This window comes from Delphinus delphis, chromosome 1, assembly GCF_949987515.2.
Source record: "Delphinus delphis chromosome 1, mDelDel1.2, whole genome shotgun sequence".
Classification (NCBI taxonomy): Eukaryota; Metazoa; Chordata; class Mammalia; order Artiodactyla; family Delphinidae; genus Delphinus; species Delphinus delphis.
Genome location: NC_082683.1, coordinates 45,079,421 through 45,102,661, shown reverse-complemented (window position 1 = coordinate 45,102,661; position 23,241 = coordinate 45,079,421). Strand labels below are relative to the sequence as shown.

General features: G+C 46.8%; 1 protein-coding gene across 1 annotated transcript; it reads right to left on the bottom strand.

Annotated features, from left to right (window-relative positions):
• Positions 1-1,733: 1,733 nt before the first annotated feature.
• Positions 1,734-23,147, bottom strand: MRPL37 (mitochondrial ribosomal protein L37). Its single transcript, XM_060022498.1, has 7 exons — positions 22,746-23,147; positions 19,406-19,589; positions 19,196-19,311; positions 9,623-9,808; positions 7,128-7,285; positions 3,851-4,054; positions 1,734-1,974 (listed from the first exon to the last, which is right to left on the bottom strand). The coding sequence occupies exons 1-7, from the start codon at positions 23,089-23,091 to the stop codon at positions 1,897-1,899; spliced, it is 1,272 nt and encodes a 423-aa protein (XP_059878481.1). The 5' UTR covers positions 23,092-23,147; the 3' UTR covers positions 1,734-1,896.
• Positions 23,148-23,241: the final 94 nt, after the last annotated feature.

The window sequence follows — 23,241 nt, the reverse complement described above, 5'->3', positions numbered from 1 at the left end:
GTACAGTCGCCCTGCCAACTCGCCCTCCACACGCCCACAGAGTGTTCTTTAAAAAAATCCCTTTGACTCAGCAATTCTGCTTAGGAATTTATCCAATGGCTGCGCTGGCAGAAGTACTCTAAGATACGTGAACAAGGATGCTCGCTGCAGCATTATTTGTAATAGCTAACAACTAGAAATAACTCGAATGTCCATCGACAGGTATTAATGCAGCTGCTCAAAAAAACAATATAGCTCATATGTGCTGATGGGGCAAGATCCTGCGATGCCAAGGTATTAGGTGAAAAAAGGAAGGTGCAGAATGGTCTATAAATAGGATGACACTAAGCAATGTACATATATACATCCTTATTATACATATACATTTTAATGGCGCTACACGAGAAACTCTAAGCTGTGGTTACCCTTGGGGAAAAGGACCAGAGTTGCCTTGGGTGGGGGACAAATTTTATCTGGGGAAGCCTGAAGCGCCAGCATTCAAGGCCCTTGAGAGCTGCCCCTCCAGCCTCACCCCCACCCTCCCTGCGCTCCCCATTTCCAACCACTCCCCAGTGCTCCAGGATCTTTCTCGCCCCCCTGCTTTTGCACACCCGCCGCCTTCCCCAGTAACCCCTTCACACACACCACCACCAGCCCAATCTGTCCTTTTCCCAGTAAACCCTGCCCTGCCCAGCCTAAAAGGTACCTTGTAAAGTGGAAGGAGTACAACCTGGGAGTCAGGGACACGGGGCTGGAAACAGCACTGTTATGGATGGAGGTGACATGGGCTCCCGGACCCCTCTTCAGAGTGATCCTCCCACAGCAGGAAGTGTCCTGGCTGCCTGCTCTCAGTAAAGTCCCTCGGGAATCGCACTCAGCCCAACAAAGCCACCTCACCCGAGGTCTCTCCCGAATTGGGAGCAGTGTTATCCAGTGACTGCTGACAAGTCACTGGTGTTTGTAGAAAGGCTCAGCACCTCGGCTCCATGAGGACAACTCTGTTCCAGGGGGCCCACGGAGCCGGGAACCAGCCAAGGCCTCAGGTGCAAACTCACTGAGCTCAGTCCCTCCTCCACCCGGTGCTGCTATCATCACTCCCCGCACGTGCTGACCCTCAAGGCTCTCCCCAAGCTTTCACCTGCAAATCTCCATCTCCGGGTTTCCTAGGGGAGTCGACCTACAACACCAGCTGCGTGACCTTCAGCAATTCCTTACACTATCTGCACCTCCTCATCTACAGGGCCCAGAATGCTGCCCGGCACACAGTAGGAATTCAACACTTCTCTTGAATATGGAAACATTTACCTTGCAAGGGTTTTGTGAGGACTGAACAAGATGCTGTGTATAAGCTGCCTGGCCCAGAGCAGGACTTGATGCTATCTGAACAGAGGCCAGCTGAACCAGGGATGTACTCAGTCCATTAACCAAGGTACTAGTGAGAAATTTACACTGAATATTCTATTCAGATCTTCTGCAGTCATTGTGGAATGTGTCCACAATTTAAGTAATGCCATAGAACCTAGCGACCATCACAGAACACCTAATATGAAGCAAACAGTGTAGGTCACATTAGCCTCAAGTTTCAGATGAAGAAACTGAAACTCAGAGAGATGAAGATTCTTATTTAAAGTCACAAGATGGGTCACGGACAAAGCTGGGGTAGGTCAGGCTCCAGGGCCAGCACCTGTGCGGAGGCAGGCTCATGGCAAGGGCCCGCACGCATCTGTGGGTGCCCCCCCCCGATGGCACCCCCACAACAAGCACAGGCTCCAGTGCACCAGAAGGCTCTTTATTGTCAGTGAGACCACCAGCCAGAGGAGCACTGGGCTCCGAGCAGGCCCCAGGCACCACCCAGGCCGCAGGACCCTCAGGGGGAGAGGGGCACAGGGAGCTCCAGGCCTCAGAACGGTCCTTGACTCACACAGCACCGTGCAAATACAGAGCTAAAAACTTCCTGAATGTCTCTGGCTGGAAACCAGTCGGCCCAACAGGTTCCTGGAAAGAACACAGCCCATTAGGATCCTGCTACTAGGTTTAATGGCAGCAATTAAAACAAAGGTAGGTTTCATGCAAATCCTAAGTGCCTGGATAATAACTGTTTCTTTCTCTCACGACCAAGGAGGAGCGCTGGGGAGCTGCCGCCAAGAGATGCCGGGGGCGCTGGACTAGCGAGGAGGATACAAAGCATCCCAGAACCTTTCAGCCAAATCGTCTGTTGACATTGCCCTGATCCCTAATCCTGCTCACCTCAACCACCACAAACAAATGTTCTGTTGCCCCTTTTAATTGCCAGGGACAATAATCCCTCACTCCTTCCACACACATTTATCAGGCACCTTCTCTGTATCAGAGCTGTGCCCAGTGCTGGAAACCCAATAATGACTTCAATCTGGCTCCCACCTTCAAGGAGCTTCCAGCCAGGTTTGCAATAGTGATAATACAAGGTGATGGGCCTCATAATTGAAGTAGGAAAAAGATGCTAAGAAAACAGGGGAGAAAATAACTAACACATTGACTTCCATACATGGAAGAGAGCATGTATGAATGAGTCTTAAAGGGCAAGTACAACAGAATGGGCCAGAAAGAAAAAAGGAGACTTCAAAGAGGCCAGTATATGCACTGGTCCGGAGGCACAAATGAAGGTGGGAAGAGCTAGGGTGAGGCTGGAGCCCAGGGTCCGTGATGGTGGAGGTGGGGTGGGTGCGGGAAGAGACAGGTAAGGAGGAGTCACGTGACCACACCAGCACAGGCCTGGCACTAAGCCACTATTTTGGAAGGAAGAGGCTGAAAGAAGAGGACCTGAAGACGTGAAGGGGAGAGGGAGAGCACAACTAAGAGCAGAGGGACGCGGAGGAGGCTGGTGTGGCCGCACAGGTGAGGGACAATGAATGGTGTCTGGGGCCAAAGAGAAGGGACCAGACCAGTAGGCATTTCAAGGGTAGACAATACTGACAGACACTGGAGAACTCATCATTCCACTAACATACAGATAATGTTCAAAGGCTCAACAACTACATTTCAACAAATCTACTGAGGCCCTGTGTGGGACATGGCTCGTCAGCCACAGATCCAGCAGCACCCCACTCTGTTCTGTCTCATCCTCCAGTCCTGTTTTGTCTCTTCAGAGTGCTTATCACTGCCTGATACTACATTATGATGCTATTTAGATACTGCCACTGCCCACTACACAGAACACAGGCCTGCTCTCTGTCAGCTGAGCACTGAAGGTGCAGCAGTGAGCGACAACGCCATGGAGGAATGAAATGAACGCATCATTCATGGACTCAGCCTTTGAGGAAATCAGTGCTCGGTTTAGCAGAGGAGAAGAACACATAAACAGATAACTATAGAACAGCAGCGTGACTGCGCTGTGATTGGGGGGACCCAGGGGCTATGGGAACCCACCCAAGGTACTTAAGCAAGGCTGGGATTGGGATGGTGGGTCTTTATGCTAAACCTGGAATGACAATTAGAGGACAAGCAGATGACAGAGAAATGGGGGAGGTTGGGTGGGGGAGAGGGAGGAGGGAGCAAGAAGGAAGCAGCCTCCTCTGTAAAGGGAACAGCACCTACTGGGATCCTGAGCTACTCAGGCAGCGGCGCGTACTGGACAGCTACAAGGAGCTGGGCATGGTGGGCACTGGGGAGCACGGGAGGTGAGGTGAAGAGCGGGCTGGGGCCCAGGGTGGAAGGCACTGTTTTAGGTAATGGGCAGGGCTGAAGTATCCCTCCAGGCAGAGGTCCTGAGCATGAAGACCCTAAAGCCGGGGCCCCACTCACAAGCATCCCGTCAACCCCAAGCCAGGCTCACTCTGGGGAGGGTGAGTCCTGGCCCTGGGCCCATCACCAGGCCAGAGGCGGCTGGACTTACCACAACTGCCTTCCTTCTGACCACCGGGAGACACCAAAAATGCTCATAGAGGAGCTGATCCGAGTCTATCCAGACTAGATTCTTGACACCCTCATCAGAGGCCAGATCTGTGGTGTTCAGCTGTAGCACCAGGAACTGGAAGACACGTCCATCAGTGCCCACACTTTGCACGACTACTGGCTGCTCCAAAACCTTAGTGTCGTTCTAAGAGGAAAAGAGGACAAGTAAATCAAATCAGAAATGGTGGGGTGAAAGGAGCAGCACAAACCAGGCAATTTCTAGTTCTGGTCTTTGAAATAAACCCACCCCTCTTTAGTGGTTCCCCCCGCAGGACACTGAAAAGAGAATGCGGAGTTGAGGGCACTGTCCAGGGCCAGGCCTTCTCGCCCGCACCCAGCCTGGCTCTGCCTGGCCTCAGATGCCTCGTGGCCCCGGGGTACCTGCTCTTCAACTTGAGCACATTAAAGTACTAATTCCTACCACTGAGAGGTGATTGCCAGGCAAGCTGCACAGAAGGATGAGCTGGGAGGTTAATGACGGCGAACCCCTCAAACTCATGGCCGTAACCTGATGGTGACAACAGTGACGTCTATCAAATGTTAACCTGGAGGGTCAATTCACATAATATATATAATCTCATTCAGTTCTCACTCCATTTGACAGTTGAGGAAACAGACGGGGTGAGGCAGTGACTCATCTGAAGTCACAACGATGTGTGGCATCAGCACCTACAATGGCTGGTGCTAGACCAGTCACACTTTCCATCTGCCTTACTCTACTCCTCAGCGCTGGGCATCTGGAATGCCCTAAGCCCACTGGCAGGCACCCCACCCGAGCTTCAGCCCCTCAGTGCAACTCTGAGTATGTGTCAGATTCCTGAGTGTCTACTCCAGCTGTGTCGGCCCCAGGATTCCACCAGTCAGCACATTTGCTGATCACCTCTTTCAATTAGTGCCACTTGGTAACAGTAATACTACTAGCAACCATTTACTGAAGGCCTCTCATGTGCCAGGTATCACACCAGTTTTATATAAAGTCACCTCTAATCTCAAAAATCCAGTGGTATATACCCACTTAACAGATGAGGAAACTGAGGTTCAGAGAGGTGGTACAATTTGCTCAAGGTTACCCAGGATCAGACCCCAGGCTATTAAATCACTTGGAATCTTACTGTTCTGGTCTACACCTAGTGTCCCATTGTATCTGATAGTAGCTCCTCTGCCATTCTCAAAAGTATACCAGTCTGGATGACAAATCGTATGTTCACCCTACTGAGCCTGCAGGAATCCAGTGTGGTGACTGCTATCCACTGGACAAAGATTCAATAGGCAGGCCCCATGAAGCAAAGCATCCTTGATTCAAAGATGCTGCCTACATTCATTGCTCCAGGGCTGAATCTGACATTAGGAATAGCTAATGTCAGACCTCAGTGTAGGCCACACTGGGACTGTTGGCCTTAGAAATACCTGTTTTTAGCTGCATGAGAAATAAAAAAGAAAAGTACCTCTAAGTGTTAGCTGAGAATTCTGTATTGACTCTTATCTCCCTCTACAGATCAATAAAACTGCAGGTAGTACATAAATTTCTCAGCAATTTTACCTTTTACACAGAGGCTCTTCCCGTAATTGCTCAACTTCACATCCCCAGGAATAATTTGTACCTGGAGGGGTTGGGGGAGGCCTCCTCTCCTACCCAACTGGGTGGCAATTAGTGACAGCAATGCTACCCATGCTCTGCTGGCACAGAAGCTACAATGAGCCTGCAGGCCTGGAACCTGGCATGTGACTATCTCTGCCTCCCTATCCTTGCCCAGAGTCAGGAGGCAGCATGTCCTCTGAGGCTGGAGAGATCAGGGCTCCAATGCTTGCTTCCCTACTCATTAGCTGTGGGATCCTGGGCAAGTTACCAAACCTTCCAGAGCCTTCAGAAAGTATGTCAGAGAATGGGAATTAAGATAACCTCCCAAAGACTGGAAAGACACAAGAAGGTCACATAAAGATGTGACAGCTGCTAATCTCTTAGCTGTGTGACCTTGGGGAAGTTACTGAGCCTCCCTGAGCTTCAGTTTCTTCATCTCTAAAATGAAGCTAATAGTATCTGCCACGGGGTGGGGGGTTGCTACAAGGATTAAATAATGGTTCTCAAATTTTAGTGGAGTGGTTTTCAAATCTGAGCTTGTACCAGCATCACCTGGAGGGCTTGTTAAAAGAGACTGCCAGGCCCCACCCCCAGAGCTTCTGATGCAGGATGTCTGGGATGGGTCTGAGAAGCTGCATTTCCAGCAAGTCCCCAGATGATGTTCATGCTGCTAACCCACGACCATATTTTGAGAACCACTGCTGTAAGGAGCCCTAACTAAATGTTTGGCACGTAGCAGATGCTCAACACAGGCAAGGTCCATACTACTCTCTATCCCATTAGGCTAACCACACTGTACCAACCCCACTGAGACCAAGTAAGATGGGAAACAGAACATTCTGAAGTTCATCACTCCTCCAGGAGGGCCTTAGGCTCTAACCAATACCTGGGAGCCCGACAGCAGCCCTCAACATCATCCCTCCCCTCTCGCCCCACAACACACACACAAAAAGCCAGGGATCTGGTGTCCCAGGCCTGCTTGGGGACTCCCATACTGTCATCCCCTTCCTGGAGGCCTTTGCTCCCCCGCCAGGCTTTCCTCCAATCATGGGACAGCACTGTGTGACAACCACTCAGTCTGCATTCTATAACATCTAGGTCCCTGAGACCTCCTCTTAGAATCAAAGGGCTACCATCCAAGTGGTATCTTGGGTCCTCAGAACCTGTCCTGAGTGGGCGGGCAGGGCCATCTCCTGCTTCACTTCCTCCTGCCTGCCCGATGGAGCCTTGTGCTCTGGGCTCCAACAGTACAGAACAGAGGCAGTGTGCTGGAGCAGACAGCTGAAGCCTTAGGAGTTGGGTCTACCTAGTCCCAATCCTTTCTCCACCACTTACTGCTGTGTAATTCTGGACAAGCCTCCCTGGGATTCAGAGGCATAATCTGAAAAATGGAGATCGCAATGAAACTTTGTGGGTTATTGTGATACAAAAAATGAGGCATCTTATGTTAAAGACAAGCACATCGTAGGCCCCCAGCAGATGGCAGCTCATCTCTGTAGGGTGAGTGGAAGTGCCTCTCCCTAAAACTCCTCAGTCAAGCAAAAAAATAAATCCCTCCATGCCCCCTTTCCTTTGAGTAGTGTAAGGCAGGAAACCAACACAATGTAAGGCAGCTCGGTGGTCTTCTCCACATACGTACCCCATAGAGGAGCCGAGCCTGAGCCAGGGCATTGCCAAAGGCAAACAGGATCATCTTGGCCCGCAGCTGATCTGGTTGAAAGCGGTGTGGTCGTAAATTGGCTGACTCCAGCAAATACAAGGTATGGGGATATGGGTAAGGATAACCCTCCCGGAATCCTGCAAGACATGCCATCATGTGGAGGGGTAGAAAAGATTAATCAGCCTGCCCCAAAGCCTCAGGAAAGTCACCCGACCTCAGCTTAGTGCCAGGCACGACAGAGACTCAGTAGAGGTAGATATTATCACTATAGCTCAGGGGCGGGCAAACGTCAACCTGCCGGCCTAATCTGGCCCGTTTTTGAAAATAAAATTTTTACTGGAGCACACCCACACCCACTCATTTACATATGTCTATTACGTAGCTGTGACAGAGACCATACGTGGCTTGCAAAACCTAAAATACCATTTGGTTCTTTACAGAAAATGTTTGCCAACCTGTTCCAGGTGATTCTTGCAGGCTAGCTCTAACTCCCCCCCTTTCTCGCTCATTCAAGCACACAGATGACAGTGATATTAGAAGGATAACCTGAAATCTATGGTAATTATTTTTTTAAAAAGCACATCACTTGCAAAATTCAATACTTGATTATTAGTAACAAATGACTTGCCTCATACCTCACAACACTATGCTGAGCATCAAAGTTCAGCACTTGTTCATCTCACCCACAACCCTGCCAGGTCACCACTGCTTCCCCTACATGGCCATGAGCAAACCCTCGGAGGCTGGGGGCTTCTAGAATGACTGACCTGGATTAGCGAAAGTGGGTGAAACAGAGGCAGAAAGAGGCTGGGAAAGTGTGGGCTCTGAAAATCCCAGAGGAGAGCACTACTTAAGAAAAAGAGACATGACTTTCCTGTCTGCCTCAGTTCCTCCGCACGTGTGAGTACCCAACACTCAGCACTCACTCTCTGCCAAGCTCTAACACAGGAACCAGGAACAGAGCCCACGTGGTCCCTGCACTGCCTTTGAGGGGCTCACCAAGTCTAGAGGGGAGACAGACAGGAAAACTGATCACACCCACACAGAGGGACATGTCAAGACATGAGGGAAGCCAGGGGGCTGTGTGAGGACAGACGAAAGGCCCCGGACCAGACTGCGAGGTTGCAGAGCATTTCTGGGAAGAAGTGAGTCCTAAGATGAATTGTGACAGATGAGTAGTCATTAAACGAAGACAAAAAGAGGTGAATGGTCAAAAGTGCAGGCAGAGGGAAAAGGAAGTGCCAAAGAATGGTGGTGAGAAAAGCCACAGTTGGAATACAGGGGGCTTGTGGGGGAGGAGACAAAGATGAGGCTGGAGAGAGGCACAGAGGTCAGATGTGAAGGCCTTCATGTGATAAGCTAAGGAGTTCAAACTTTATCCAACAGGCAATGGGGAGGTGGGCATGGAGAGCAATGGAATTAAATCTGTGTTCTATAAAGACTACTCTGGGGCTTCCCTGGTGGCACAGTGGTTGAGAATCCGCCTGCCAATGCAGGGGAGACACGGGTTCGATCCCTGGTCCGGGAAGATCCCACATGCCACGGAGCAACTAAGCCCATGAGCCACAACTACTGAGCCTGCGCTCTAGAGCCTGCAAGCCACAACTACTGAGCCTGTGTGCCACAACTACTGAAGCCCACACGCCCTAGTGCCCGTGCTCTGCAACAAGAGAAGCCACTGCAACGAAGAGTAGCCCCCACTCTCCACAACTAGAGAAAGCCCGCGTGCAGCAACGAAGACTCAATGCAGCCAAAAATAAATAAATAAATTTATAAAACAAACAAACAATAGGCTACTCTGGAACTGTGAACTAGAGGGACCAGAGAGGAAAACAGCCTGGGTCAGACTAACCTGTCGAGAGGTTGTGGTAATAGGCTGGATGAGAGACAGTAGGGACTGACTGAGGTGTAGCTGTGGGAATGGAGAGAGGTTAAGGAGAAAGGTGCTACCTTAATGACTGAGTGGATGGCAGGAACTGCAGGCCTGCGCAGCCTGACTCCCTAGTTTCTGTCTTGGCTCACTGGGGAGGTGGTGGTGCTTTGTTTGACGGAGGTGGGATGAAGAGCCCCATTCAAGGACTGTGGGGCTTCCTCCATCCTAGCAGGAGGTTGGCAGAGTTTACAGGGTACACAGAGAGGGGGTGCCTTTCAAGGGAACTATGAATAAAGGAAACACCTGATGCCTGGTCAAAAGCCCCTCAAGCTACCCATTACAACTGATGTAACAGAATTACTTCTCAGGGGTCAAAAGTAAAGTCAGCCTTTGAGCCAATCCAAACCTCCCTGAGTCTCAGTTTCCTTGCCTATAAAATGGGGTTTACTGGTACCTATCTCACAGGGCTGCTACACGGCTCTTAGGAGAAAATACACATGAGGTGCCTAGCAGATACTAAGTACTCAGTGTTTCCTTTCTCTTTGGAGAAAGCTTGTCCCTCATCTGCACACTGCCTAAAGTCAAAGGCTTTGATACTTACCTGTGTCATCGTTCACATCATAAACATTGCATTCCTGAAGACCCACAGTGGGAGATATGGGATAGAAGGTCTCAAGAACATGATTCTTAGTAGCTTCTACTTCCTCTTGGGAGGCTATGGGGGGCAGAGGATCCTTGGCATTCAGTTGGGCTCCACTGGAACCATGGACCTGAATAAGAGTAGACTCTAAAGAGGGAGAAAAACGATTAGTCTAACCTGGTCTAAAGCCTTAGCTAGGCAAAGTCTAAAGCTTTCATCCTGCCATGCTCCTCAAGTCTTTCACAGCTTTACTATCTGATCTGCCTCATCACAGAAAACAGAACTTTGGAAATTCATCCTTGCGCTTATCACGTAAGCAGGTGAGCCTCCTTCACTTGATGTCTGGGTGCCATCCTCTGCCTCTGCCTCTGCTGGGCCTTGGAGTAGACAAGGGAACATCAGATCCAAAGGACTGAGTGGCCTGGCTGAAGTCACAGAACAAGCATGTAACAGGACTGGAGTTGAAATGAAGGTCACATCATTCCTAATCTAGTGATCTTCATTCTAAAGAATAGAAGGGGACATGAGAACAAGATGGTGGAGGAGAAGGACCTGAGCTCACCTCCTCTCACAAAAACACCAAAACAACTAACTGTTGGGCTTCCCTGGGGGCGCAGTGGTTGAGAGTCCGCCTGCCGGTGCAGGGGACATGGGTTCGTGCCCCGGTCCGGGAGGATCCCACATGCCGCGGGGCGGCTGGGCCCGTGAGCCATGGCCACTGAGCCTGCGCGTCCGGAGCCTGTGCTCCACAACGAGAGAGGCCGCAACAGTGAGAGGCCCGCGTACCACACACACACACACACAAAACAAACAACTAACTGCTGAACAACCATCGACAAAAAAGGACTGGAACGTACCAAAAAAGATATTCTACTTCTAAAGACAAAGAAGAAGCCACAACAAGATGGTTGGAGGGGTGCATTCGAAATACAATTAAATCCCACATCCACTGAGTGGGCAACTCACAGACTGGAAAATAATTACATCACAGAGGTTCTCCCACAGGAGTGAGAGTTCTGAGCCCCACAAAAGGCTCTTCAGTCTGGGGGTCTGGCATCAGGAGGAGGAATCCCCAGAGCATTTGGCTTTGAAGGGCAGTGGGCTTGATTGCAGGAACTCGACAGGACTGGGAGAAAAAGAAATGCCACTCTTGGAAGGCGGACACAGGGTCTTGTGTGCACCAGGACCCAGGGGAAAAAGCACTGACCTCATAGGAGCCTGGGCCAGACCTACCTGCTGATCTTGGAGGGTCTCCTGGGGAAGTGCGGGGGGGGGGGCGGGGGGCAGCTGTGGCTCACAGCGGGGTCAAGGACACTGGTGGCAGAGGTACTGGAGAGTACTCATTGGCGTGAACTGTCCTGGAGGCCACCATTTTGATGCCAAGACCTGACCCCACCCAACAGCCCACAGGCTCCAGGACAGGGATGGCTCCAGTCAAACAACCAACAGGGCGGGAACACAGCCCCGCCCATCAGCACACAGGCTGCTTAAAGTCTTCCTCAGCCCACAGCCCCCTCTAAACACACCCTTGACACAGCCCTGCCCGCCAGAGGGACAAGACCCAGCGACACCCACCAGTGGGCGAGCACCAGTCCCTCCCACGAGGAAGCCTGCACAAGCCGACATGTAAGAATGGATACTATAAAACTCTTAGAGGAAAACATAGGTAGAACACTCTGACATAAATTGCAGCAATATCTTTTTTGATCCACCTCCTAGAGTAATGAAAATAAAAACAAAACAAACAAATTGGAAACTAATCGAACTTAAAAGCTTTTGCACAGTAAAGGAAACCATAAACAAAGCGAAAAGACAACACACAGAATGGGAAAAAGTATTTGCAAACGATGCGACTGGCAAGGGATTAATCTCCAAAATATACAAACAGCTCATGCAGCTCAATATCGAAAAAAAAAACCAATCAAAAATGGGAAGATCTAAATAGACATTTCTCCAAAGAAGACATACAGATGGCCAAAAAGCACATGAAAAGATACTCAACATCACTAATTATTAGAGAAATGCAAATCAAAACTATTAAGAGGTATCACCTCACGCCAGTCAGAATGGCCATCATCAAAGTCTACAAACAGGGACTTCACACAGTGGTTGCAGAGTGGTGGCACAGTGGTTGAGAGTCTGCCCACCAATGCAGGGGACACGGGTTTGAACCCTGGTCTGGGAGGACCCCACATGCCACGGAGCAACTGAACCCATGCGCCACAGCTGCTGAGCCTGCGCTCTGCAGCCCACGAGCCACAGCTACTGAGCCCGTGTGTCACAAATGCTCAGGCTCACACTCCTGGAGGCTGTGCTCGGCAACAGGAGAGGCCACTGCAATGAGAGGCCCGTGCACCGCAGTGAAGAGTAGCCCCCGCTTGCCACAACTAGAGGGAGCCCGCGCACAGCAGTGAGGGCCCAATGCAGCCAAAAATAAATAATAAATACAATAAGTAAATTAAAAAAACAGTCTACAAACAATAAATGCTGGAGAGGGTGTGGAGAAAACGGAATCCTCCTACACTGTTTATGGGAATGTAACTTGGTACAGCCACTATGGAGAAGAGTATGGAGGTTCCTTAAAAAACTAAAAATAGAGCTACTACCATATGATCCAGCAATCCCACTCCTGGGTATATATCCAGAGAAAATCATACTTCGAAAAGATACACGCACCCCAGTGTTCACTGCAGCACTATTTACAACAGCCAAGACATGGAAGCAACCTAAATATCCATCAACAGAGGAATGGATAAAAAAGATACATATATACAATGGAATAATGGTACATATATACAATGGAATATTACTCAGCCATAAAAAAGAATGAAATAATGCCATTTGCACAAGATGGATGGGCCTAGAGATTATCATACTAAGTGAAGTAAGTCAGAGAAAGACAAGTATCATATGATATCACTTATATGTGGAATCTAAAAAAATGACACAAATGAACTTATTTACAAAACAGAAACAGACTCACAGACTTAGAAACAAACTAATGGTTACCAAAGGGGAAAGGTGGGGGGTAGGGATAAATTAGGTGGTTGGAATTAACATATACACACTACTATATATAAAACAGATAATCAGGGGCTTCCCTGGTGGTGCAGTGGTTGAGAATCTGCCTGCCAGTGCAGGGGACACAGGTTTGAGCCCTGGTCCGGGAAGATCCCACATGCCGCGGAGCAACTAAGCCCGTGTGCCACAACTACTGAGCCTGTGCGTCTGGAGCCTGTGCTCCACAACAAGAGAGGCTGCAACAGTGAGAGGCCTGCGCACCACGATGAAGAGTGACCCCCGGTCACCGCAACTAGAGAAAGTCCTCGCACAGAAACGAAGACCTAACACAGCCAAAAATAAATAAATAAATAAATAAAAAAGACCTCACCTCAATCATCACCTCCTCTAGGAAGCCTCCCTCAATTCTTTCCATAAAAGAAAAAAAGAAAAACAGATTATCAACAAGGACCTACTGCAATAACGTATATGGGAAAAGAATCTGAATAGATATATGTATAACTAAATCACTTTGATACACACCTGAAACTAACACACCACTGTAAGTCAACTATACTGCAATATAAAATTAAAAATTTTTAAAAAAAGGATTAGTTAAGAATAGTTTTTATCCTAAAAGAAAAAAAACATTTGTTAAGGTGTTAATCCCGGGTTTCTTGAGAGAGGGACTGACCAATGCACTCTTCTTCCTGTGTTCTCCTTCCAGTGAGCCTTGAGGCCTGGGGATCTCTGTGGGCTCAGAGGCTGTGGGTTCAGACCCTCCCAGGCACCTGCATTAAGCTGGGGACGCAGAAATGAGTGAGAGTAACTCTCTGCTTTCACGGAGCTGGCGAGGGAGTACAACAAGAGTATGAACCACACTCAGAGAGAGCAGAGGTGGGGACAACGGACCTCTTCTGGGATACCTGAGAAGCTTCCTGAGGGAAGCAATGCCTTTAAACTTGCTTTTGAAAGATGGATAAGAGCGGAGCTTCTCAACATTGGCACTCTTCACATTCTGGATGAGGTAATTCTTTGGTGAGGGAGGCTGTCCTATGCACTGTAGGTATCTGGCAGCATCCCTGGCCTCTACTCACTAGATGCCAATAGAACTTCCACTACCAGCCCCAGGTCTGGTTCAAGTTATGACAAACAAAAATGTCTCCAGACAATACCAAGAGGGTAAAACCACCCTTGGTTGAAAACTGCTGTGTCAGAGTTTGCCAGGCAAAGAAAAGTGAGGAAACTGTTCTACTGAACGAGGAGTAACATGTTCCAAAGCACAGAGCATGCTGCTCCATGGCAGCGCTTAGGGAAATAAATCCAGATAACTGGAGTATGATATGGTAGGAAGGAGGGATGGAGAGAGAGAAGTACTGAAACTACAGGCTAAGGAGAAAGGCTACCAAATCCAGGAAGAGGGCCAGATTGCCCTCAACAGCTCAGAGTAAAAAAAAAAATAGAGCCAGTCAGAAAGCCTCACTTAAGTCAGATTAGCATATTTGCCACAGGGACACATAGGTGTATGAGGAAATGAACTGACATCTGACTGAGCAGCAAGACTGCACGCTGTGAATGTGTCCAGATGCCCTTCACAGAGGTCCCCACAGGAGGCCAAATGCCATCTGGAAAGACTCCCGGAGAATGGCCTCCTAGGGATTCTCCATGGGGTCAAACCTTCCTCGTGGTGCTTGGGTTTTGAGAAATACAAATCAAATACTACAAAGCGCAATGTGATGGTAACTGACCAAGGCTGATGATCCTATCTGTCTAAAAACTGGTTCGGCCATAGCAAAGATCAATAAAACTATAAGTTGGTTCTTTGAGAAGATAAACAAAATTGATAACCCTTTAGCCAGACTCATCAAGAAAAAAAGGGAGAGGACTAAAATCAATAAAATTAGAAATGAAAAAGGACAGATTACAACTGACACTGCAGAGATACAAAAGATCATAAGAGACTGCTACAAGCAACTATATGCCAATAAAATGGACAACCTGGAAGAAATGGACAAATCCTTGGAAAAGTACAACCTTCCAAGATTGAACCAGGAAGCATTAGAAAATATAAACAGACCAATCACAGGTAATGAAATTGGAACTGTAATTAAAAATCTTCCAACAAACAAAAGTCTATGACCAGATGGCTTCACAGGTGAATTCTATCAAACATTTAGAGAAGAGTTAACATCTATCCTTCTCAAACTCTTCCAAAAAATTGCAGAGAGTAACACTCCCAAATTCATTCTACGAAGCCACCATCACCCTGATACCAAAACCAGACAAAGATATCACAAAAAAAGAAAATTATAGACCAATATCACTGATGAACATAGACTCAAAAACCCTCAACAAAATACTAGAAAACAGAATACAACAACACATTAAAAGAATCATACACCATGATCAAGTGGGGTTTATCCCAGGGATGCAAGGATTCTTCAATATACGCAAATCAATCAATGTGATACACCATATTAACAAATTAAAGAATAAAAACCATATGATCATCTCAGTAGATGCAGAAAAAGCTTTTGACAAAATTCAACACCCATTTATGATAAAAACTCTCCAGAAAGTGGGCACAGAGGGAACCTACCTCAACATAGTAAGAGCCATATACGGCAAACGCACAGCAAACATCATTCTCAGTGGTAAAAAACTGAAAGCATTTCCTCTAAAATCAGGAACAAGATAAGGATGTCCACTCTAGCCACTATTATTCAACACAGTATTGGAAGTCCTAGCCACAGCAATCAGAGAAGAAAAAGAAATAAGAGGAACACAAATTGGTAAAGAAGTAAAACTGTCACTGTTTGCTGATGACATGATGCTACACATAGAAAATCCTAAAGATGCCACCAGAAAACTACTAGAACTAATCAATGAATTTGGTAAGGTTGCAGGATACAAAATTAATGCACAGAAATCTCTTGCATTCCTATACACTAACAATGAAAGATCAGAAAGAGAAATTAAGGAAACAATCCTATTTACCATCACAACAAAAAGAATAAAACACCTAGGAATAAAACCTACCTAAGGAGGCAAAAGACCTGTACTCAGAAAACTGTAAAACACTGATGAAAGAAATCAAAGATAACATAAACAGATGGAGAGATAAACCATGCTCCTGGATTGGAAGAATCAGTATTGTGAAAATGACTGTACTACCCAAAGCAATCTACAGGTTCAATGCAATCCCTATCAAATTACGAATGGCATTTTTTACAGAACTAGAACAAGAAATTTTACAATCTGTATGGAAACACAAAAGACCCCAAATAGCCAAAGCAATCTTAAGAAAGAAAAACAGAGCTGGAGGAATCAGGCTCCCTGACTTCAGACTATACTACAAAGCTACAGTAATCAAGACAGTAGGGTACTGGCACAAAAACAGAAATATAGCTCAACGGAACAGGATAGAAAGCCGAGATAAACCCACGCACATATGGTCACCTTATCTTTGACAAAGGAGGCAAGAATAGACAGCCTCTTCAATAAGTGGTGCTGGGAAAAATGGATGGATACATGTAAAAGAATGAAATTAGAACACACCCTAACACCATAAACAAAAATAAACTGAAAATGGATTAAAAACCTACATGTAAGGCCAAACACTATAAATCTCTTAGAAGAAAACATAGGCAGAACACTCCATGACATAAATCACAGCAAAATCCTTTTTGACCCACCTCCTAGAGCAAGGGAAATAAAAACAAAAATAAACAAATGGGACCTAATGAAACTTAAAAGCTTTTGCACAGCAAAGGAAGCCATACACAAGACAAAAAGGCAGCCCTCAGAATGGGAGAAAATATTTGCAAATGAAGCAACTCACAAATGATTAATCTCCAAAATATACAAGCAGCTCATGCAACTCAATATCACAAAAACAAACAACCTAATCCAAAAATAGGTGGCAGACCTAAATAGACATTTCTCCAGAGGAGACATACAGATGGCCAACAAATACAAGAAAAGATGCTCAACATCACTAATCATTAGAGAAATGCAAATCAAAACCACAATGAGGTATCACCTCACACCGGTCAGAACAGCCATCATCAAAAAATCTAGAAACAATAAATGCTGAAGAGGGTGTGGAGAAAAGGGAACCCTCACACACTGTTGGTGGGAATGTAAATTGATACAACCACTATGGAGAACAGTATGGAGGTTCCTTAGAAAACTAAAAATAGAACTACCATATGACCCAGCAATCCCACTACTGGGCATATACCCTGAGAAAACCATAATTTAAAAAGATACAGGTACCACAATGTTCACTGCAGCACTATTTACAATAGCCAGGACATGGAAGCAACCTAAATGTGTATCAACAGGTGAATGGATAAAGAAGATGTGGCACATATATACAATGGAATATTACTCAGCCATAAAAAGGAATGAAATTGAGTGATTTGTAGTGAGGTGGATGGACCCAGAATCTGTCATACAGTGAAGTAAGTCAGAAAGAGAAAAACAAATACAGCATGCTAACGCATATATATGGAATTTAAAAAAGCAGTACTGATGAACCTAGTGGCAGGGCAGGAATAAAGACACAGACATAAAAGAAGGGACTTGAGGGCATGGGTGGGGGGTAAGGGGAAGCTGGGATGAAGTGAGAGAGTATACACTACCAAATGTAAAATGGATGGCTAGTGGGAAGCTGCTGCATAGCACAAGGAGATCAACTTGATGCTTTGTGACGACCTAGAGGGACGGGATAGGGAGGGTGGGAGGGAGGCTCAAGAGGGAGGGGATATGGGGATGTATGTATACATATAGCTGATTCACTCTGTTGTACAGCAGAAACTAACACAACATTGTAAAGCATTTATACTCCAATAAAGATGTGGGGAAAAAAAACTGGTTTGGCCAACAGCACTGTCATTTAATTAGCATGTGTCCTCCCTTACTGGGTATGCAAACATCATACCCACACCTCAAGAACAGTTTTCTCAAGTATTTCCTGTTTCCTCACACATAATGTCAAAGGAAGATAAATGTGCCTGGACCTCTCCTAACCTTGGGTTTTAGGTTCTCCCCACAGACCACGCTACTGTGGTTTCCAATTCAATTCCCTCCACATCCCTCCTCCAGCAACAGCTCCAAATGGGGCAGTTTAATTAGAGGTAATACTTGATAATGGGCCAACAAGTACTCCTCTATTAATGAGGTTCACTAACTTCCTTAGTGGTGCCATTACCTCTACAAAGCTGACTCCTTGCCAGGAAGTCCATACTCAAAGGGCAAGTTGGAGAAACCTGACCAAGCAGATGTCCTGAAAACCCCAAATTACTCCACAGCTGGTTTCTCTGCTCCAGCATTCACCAAAGACAGAACTTGTGATCTCAGAACATCCCTGTCTAAAACATCTGAGGTTTGGTATTAATTCACCCGTCCCTTCAGTCAGCACCTTTTGTGTGGCATGAACTGTTAGACACTGTGGACAAAAATGAATATGACACAGTCTCTATCATCAGAAGTTCAGTTTAGTGGGGCAGACAGATGTTAAATAATCACAATATAGTAATAATGTGTGTTATGATAAAAGTAGGCATATGGACACAAGGAGCACAGAACTAACCTGTGGATTCACATGGGAAGGGGGCTTGAGCTGAGTCATGCAGACACATAGAATTTAGTCAAATGAGGAAAGAAGAAAAGAGCATTCCAGACAGAACGTACAGCACATGCAAAGGCAAAGCTTGATGCCAAAAAGCTGCAAGTGGCTAAGTGTAAATTGGGAATGGAGGTGGGAGCAGGAGAGCAGGAGATAAGACTAGAAAGACCAGGTGGTGGCCAAATCACAGAAAGCCTTGGATACCACAATAAATGGTCAAGCTATTGCTAGACAATGAAGGATTTGAAACAGGGAAGGGGACATAAGACAACCTGCACTTTAGAAAGATCATTCTAGCAGCTATGTGGAAAATGGATTTGGAAAATGAGAAAAGCATGAATGGAGTAAGAAGGCTCTTGCAGTAGAATATGAGCTTTGGAGTGCAGACTATATGTTTTATTACTTCCTTATCTTCAACATTTAGGCACTGAGAGGCACTCAACAGATATGGTTTGAATTAAGTCTTGAAAAGAAATGATTAAAAAAGAAAAAGGCTGGGGCTTCCCTGGTGACACAGTGGTTGAGAGTCCGCCTGCCGATGCAGGGGACACGGGTTCGTGCCCCGGTCCGGGAAGATCCCACATGCCGTGGAGCGGCTAGGCCCGTGAGCCATGGCTGCTGAGCCTGCGCGTCCGGAGCCTGTGCTCCGCAACGGGAGAGGCCACAGCTGTGAGAGGCCCGCGTACCGCAAAAAAAAAAAAAAAAAAAAGAAAAAGGCTGGGTTATGGCTAATGAAATGACACTGAGGATGTCATTTCAATGTCTGAGCCACAAAACTGGACCATGAAGGATGGGAGTGAGAATAGGTATGGCAGCAGGGAAGGGAATATAAGCTGGTGATGGGGCTAAGAGCAGAAAGACAATGAACAGACAAAGGCTTTCTGCTATACAGGAGGACCAACCTCGATTCCAGGTGGTGGATAACATGTTGTTTTGGGCACAGATCCGTCTGGCCAGAGAAGGATGCTTGAGAATCTGGGATTTACACAGCTGTATCAGACTGTCCACAATGACTGGGCTTGGAGAAAAGAAGAGACATTTGGAGATGTAAAGCAACAGGCTGACTCCAAGATCCATCAGTTGGAAACCTTACTGACTTGGGGGAGACTTACCAGTACGTCTCTCTCTTGGGGATGTCTTCAGTAGAGTGCCAGAGACGAGCGTGAAAGATCACATTCAGAACACATTCATCTTGATTCTCTATGTGGTTCCTTGGATCGTCAGCAAGGCTAAGCACTTTCTCAGGAAGGCCTTCTATTAACTTGGTCTTGGTAAGCCACAGAGCCTGCTTTACACCTTTAGAGTCATCAGTCACAAAAAACCAAAACCAAAAAAAAAAAAGTCATTCAGGAAGAGATGCTTATCCCTGCCGGGTAGCATTTTGGGGAAAGAGCAGCCTTGAGAGAGAGATGGGATTTGTTCCGACATCTGAGGGGTCAGAACTAAAATAAAAAGCAGAAGCTATGAGAGCCAGATTTCAACTCAGCTTCAGGAATGACCATCTAAAGAAGTTAACAGTTGATTGAGGCAGTGAGTACTTGCCTCAGGAGGAATTCAAACAGCCACTAAGATGGCTGAGATCATGAGGCTGAATCTTGCAGGCAAGGATTTGTTTGTTACCTGCAGAATTCAGACCCCAGGTTACAGGACTACATCAATAGATGCCAACCTCTCAAAACCTAGATCCTTTCTATTAACCGACACCCTAGTCCCTGATTGGAAAAGCTCATGTCTGCCAAATATACGTCATTTAATAGATATGGGCCCAGGATTAAGTGCATACTGCTCTATCAAGGGAAAGAGCTTTTGGAAATAATGGAAATAACTTCTGGATCATGAATAACCTGAGGAGCCCTGAGTTTGGGAGCACGAGATAATCTTTCGCATCTGACTCTGAGATTCTGTAACAAGATATTTTATAAGCAGATTTTTGTATGAAGCCCTATGAAATGTACTGCTGTATTTGTCAAAAGAATCATACTGAGGATGTTGCTCAATTTATTATGCAGGGTCCTCCCTGAGACCTTCTGAACTTCTCCCTGGCCTCTGACAGGAAGGTTGGGCTTTTCCTGGGTAGAGTACTGTTTTGTCTTTTGGACACGGTGAATTGCATAACTCACAATGTTTCTCTATACCAGGGATCAAACTTTTTCTTAAAGGGCCAGACAGTAAATATTTTCAGCTTCTGGGCCAGTGTCTCTATCACAACTACTCAGCTCTGCCACTGTAGCACGAAAGCAGCCATAGGTAATAAGTAAACAGGTGTGCATGGTTTCACTATAATAAGCTATTTATAGAAACAGGCAACTGGCCTAGTCAGCAGACCCCATCTCTGTACCATTTGTTGACTGCTAGCAAGCTGAGAGTCAACTTTGGGGCTCCCCTGGACAAGTACAACCTCACAGAATGGATTTTTTGTATTCACTGTTTCATTTTTCCTTTGTGCTGATCCCCTCACCTATTTTTAATTTAATCTGGCTGTGCTACAAAATTTCTGTAAGATGCCCAAAATACTTTTTAGGAAAAGAAGGAGTATAAATAAACTAAAAGATCTGATTCAGAGTGCTTAGTCTCTAAAAACTAATTTAACCCCCTTACTCTCAGCGGGATGGGCTGTGGTGCAGGCTACTCATCCCAGTTGAAAAAACATCACTCGACGCAGAGATATATCTTCATTTGAAAAACTATGTCTGGGATCAAAGCAAACTTAGCACACTTTGAGGGAAACACCCTCAGACAATTTCTTCTGTGGTGATAAATGAAAGGTAATGAGACTTTTCACTTTAAGGCTCATAAGACATCAGAAACACAAATATTTAGAAATGTTAACTTCTGGATTTTGTGGTGCAGCAGAAAGAACCCTGGACTGGGGGTCGGGTAACCTGACTTTTAGTCCCAACACTGCCATTGTTCCTTAAACTTGAAAATGGATAAAATACTAAGAATTTATGGTTCACTAGTATATGAATAATATGTAAGAGCTGCCATTTACTGAACATTACCATCTACTCTGTGCCAGGAGCTTTAACTACAAGTTGGATGGGATTTTATGGAATGGAAGATGAAACTCAAGAGACTAAGGAATTTGTTTCAAGTCCCAAACCTTGTAAGCGATGGGGCTGGGAGGAGAACCTGAGTCTGTCTATGTTAAAGCCCATGATCTCTCCATTACCCCAATCTGCTTCTCTAGCCCTGTATCTTGCAGTTTTATTACAGACTTTACAGAACCTCTCTACATATGGTGAAAGCATAGGGTATGTTTTCAGCCTAGTCAAACAAGTTAACCTTAACTTCTAAGACACAGCTAATGCATTTCATCCACATGGTAATGTTACCAGGGTCACTCAAGGGTGCCAAGTCTTGTGAGGTCCTTCACAGCACCCTGTGAGGATACTGGAAGTATTTAAAGGCCAAAAAACAGCTTTCAGGAGTGGGTTTGAGCAGCTTAAGAGGCTAGCCAGTTGACAAGTTTTTTTCAAACCTAGGATTTATTATCTGGCTTAGTCCCCAAATCCTGCCAGGTCTCTTTCTTTCCTAATTACTTACTGGAAAATTCTGCTCCCACTTACCTGGACCATTTTGTGTTTTCAGGACCTGTCCTAAACCCACTCTGATTTAGGGACTAAGGAAGAATGAGGAGGAAAAAATGGGTTAAGAGGACTCTCAATAAACAACCCCCTCCAGGGACTCTGGAACATAATTTCCGGTACTGCCCCAGACATACAGATGGTTTTGGCTAAAGTCATTTTGACCTGTTCTTAGTGAGAGTGAAAGGGAGCAGAAGTGGACTAGATGGATTTTAGGCCCAGATCCTTTCCCTGAAAACATCTCAGCTCTGACCGTTGACAAAGGACATCGACCTGGGAAACCAGAGGTGTAGCCCTGGCTTCACTAGTAACGCACAGTGCACCTGTAAGCAGATCACTGGCAAATCACTTCCCCTCTGTCACAATTACCAATCCTAATTACCAATCAACTTGATTGACTAGCCTGAAATGAGGCGATAGACCTGCAGATTAAGTACCGTTTCTGTTGTCTCTTTGCACTATAATCCCCCTCCAACTAGTTCTCAAACATAGTTACATCTCCAGGGTGCAAGAGCTGGGTCAATGTGAACCACCTAGTCAAAACCACTCATTTCACAGGAAATGGAGGCTCAGGAAGCTTCAGTCGCTTGCCCAAAATCACACAGAGGGTGAGGGGCAGGACTAGGCCTAGAAACCAGATCTTTTCACTTGGCCACTAAAACTCTAATACTCCCTCACACATACTGCTCTTTACATCTCACTTAATCCTAACAATTCGCAGACGATGAGAATCGATATCGGGCCACTTTGCAGACGGAGAAACCGAGACCCACTGAGTTTCAACGTCTTGCCCAAGGCCAGAGAAGGTCGGGGTCAGTCCTGGGTAGAGGACCAAGGTCCCCTCCCGCCCGTCCTGGGGCCTCACCCTCGAGGAGGCGGCAACGCTGGTGGAAGACGTAGCAGGCCTGGTCTTTGTACAGCGGGTGCTCGTGAAGCGGGGGCAAGCGGCGGAACTTCGGGGGCGTCCAGTCAGGGTCCCAGGGCGGGAAGACTGGCCGCGCCAGACCGGGCATAAAGTGCATCTTCCCCGCGTAGGTGATGGGCTCCAGCCCAGGAATCTCGTACACCCTGTCCGGGGGAGGAGGCTCGGGCTTCCGCGTGGAGCGCACGCCCCACTCGTACGCCCCGCGTCTTGGGGCCCCGCAGCTCCCAAGACCGAGCCGCCCGGGGCGAGCAAGTGCCAGCCTTGCTGACCTCGACGCCAACGCCATACCGATCCGATCTCTTCAAGACCTCCACCTGGACGCCGCCATCTTCCCGCGCTCAAGGCCTGCTGGGAACGAAAGGAGCCGAACGCCCAGACTCGTTTTATGAGTGGCAGCCACTTTAACCAATCATCGTCCGGGCATCCTCGTCTTGCC

Excerpts from the sequence above, each read along its gene's own strand:
- MRPL37 (XM_060022498.1), bottom strand. The coding sequence starts at position 23,091 with ATGGCGTTGGCGTCGAGGTCAGCAAGGCTGGCACTTGCTCGCCCCGGG. Across the intron at positions 19,312-19,405 it reads CCCAAGAGAGAGACGTACTG|CCCAGTCATTGTGGACAGTC; the intron begins GTAAGTCTCCCC and ends CTTTTCTCCAAG. Across the intron at positions 4,055-7,127 it reads AGGCTCGGCTCCTCTATGGG|AACGACACTAAGGTTTTGGA; the intron begins GTACGTATGTGG and ends TTTTCCTCTTAG.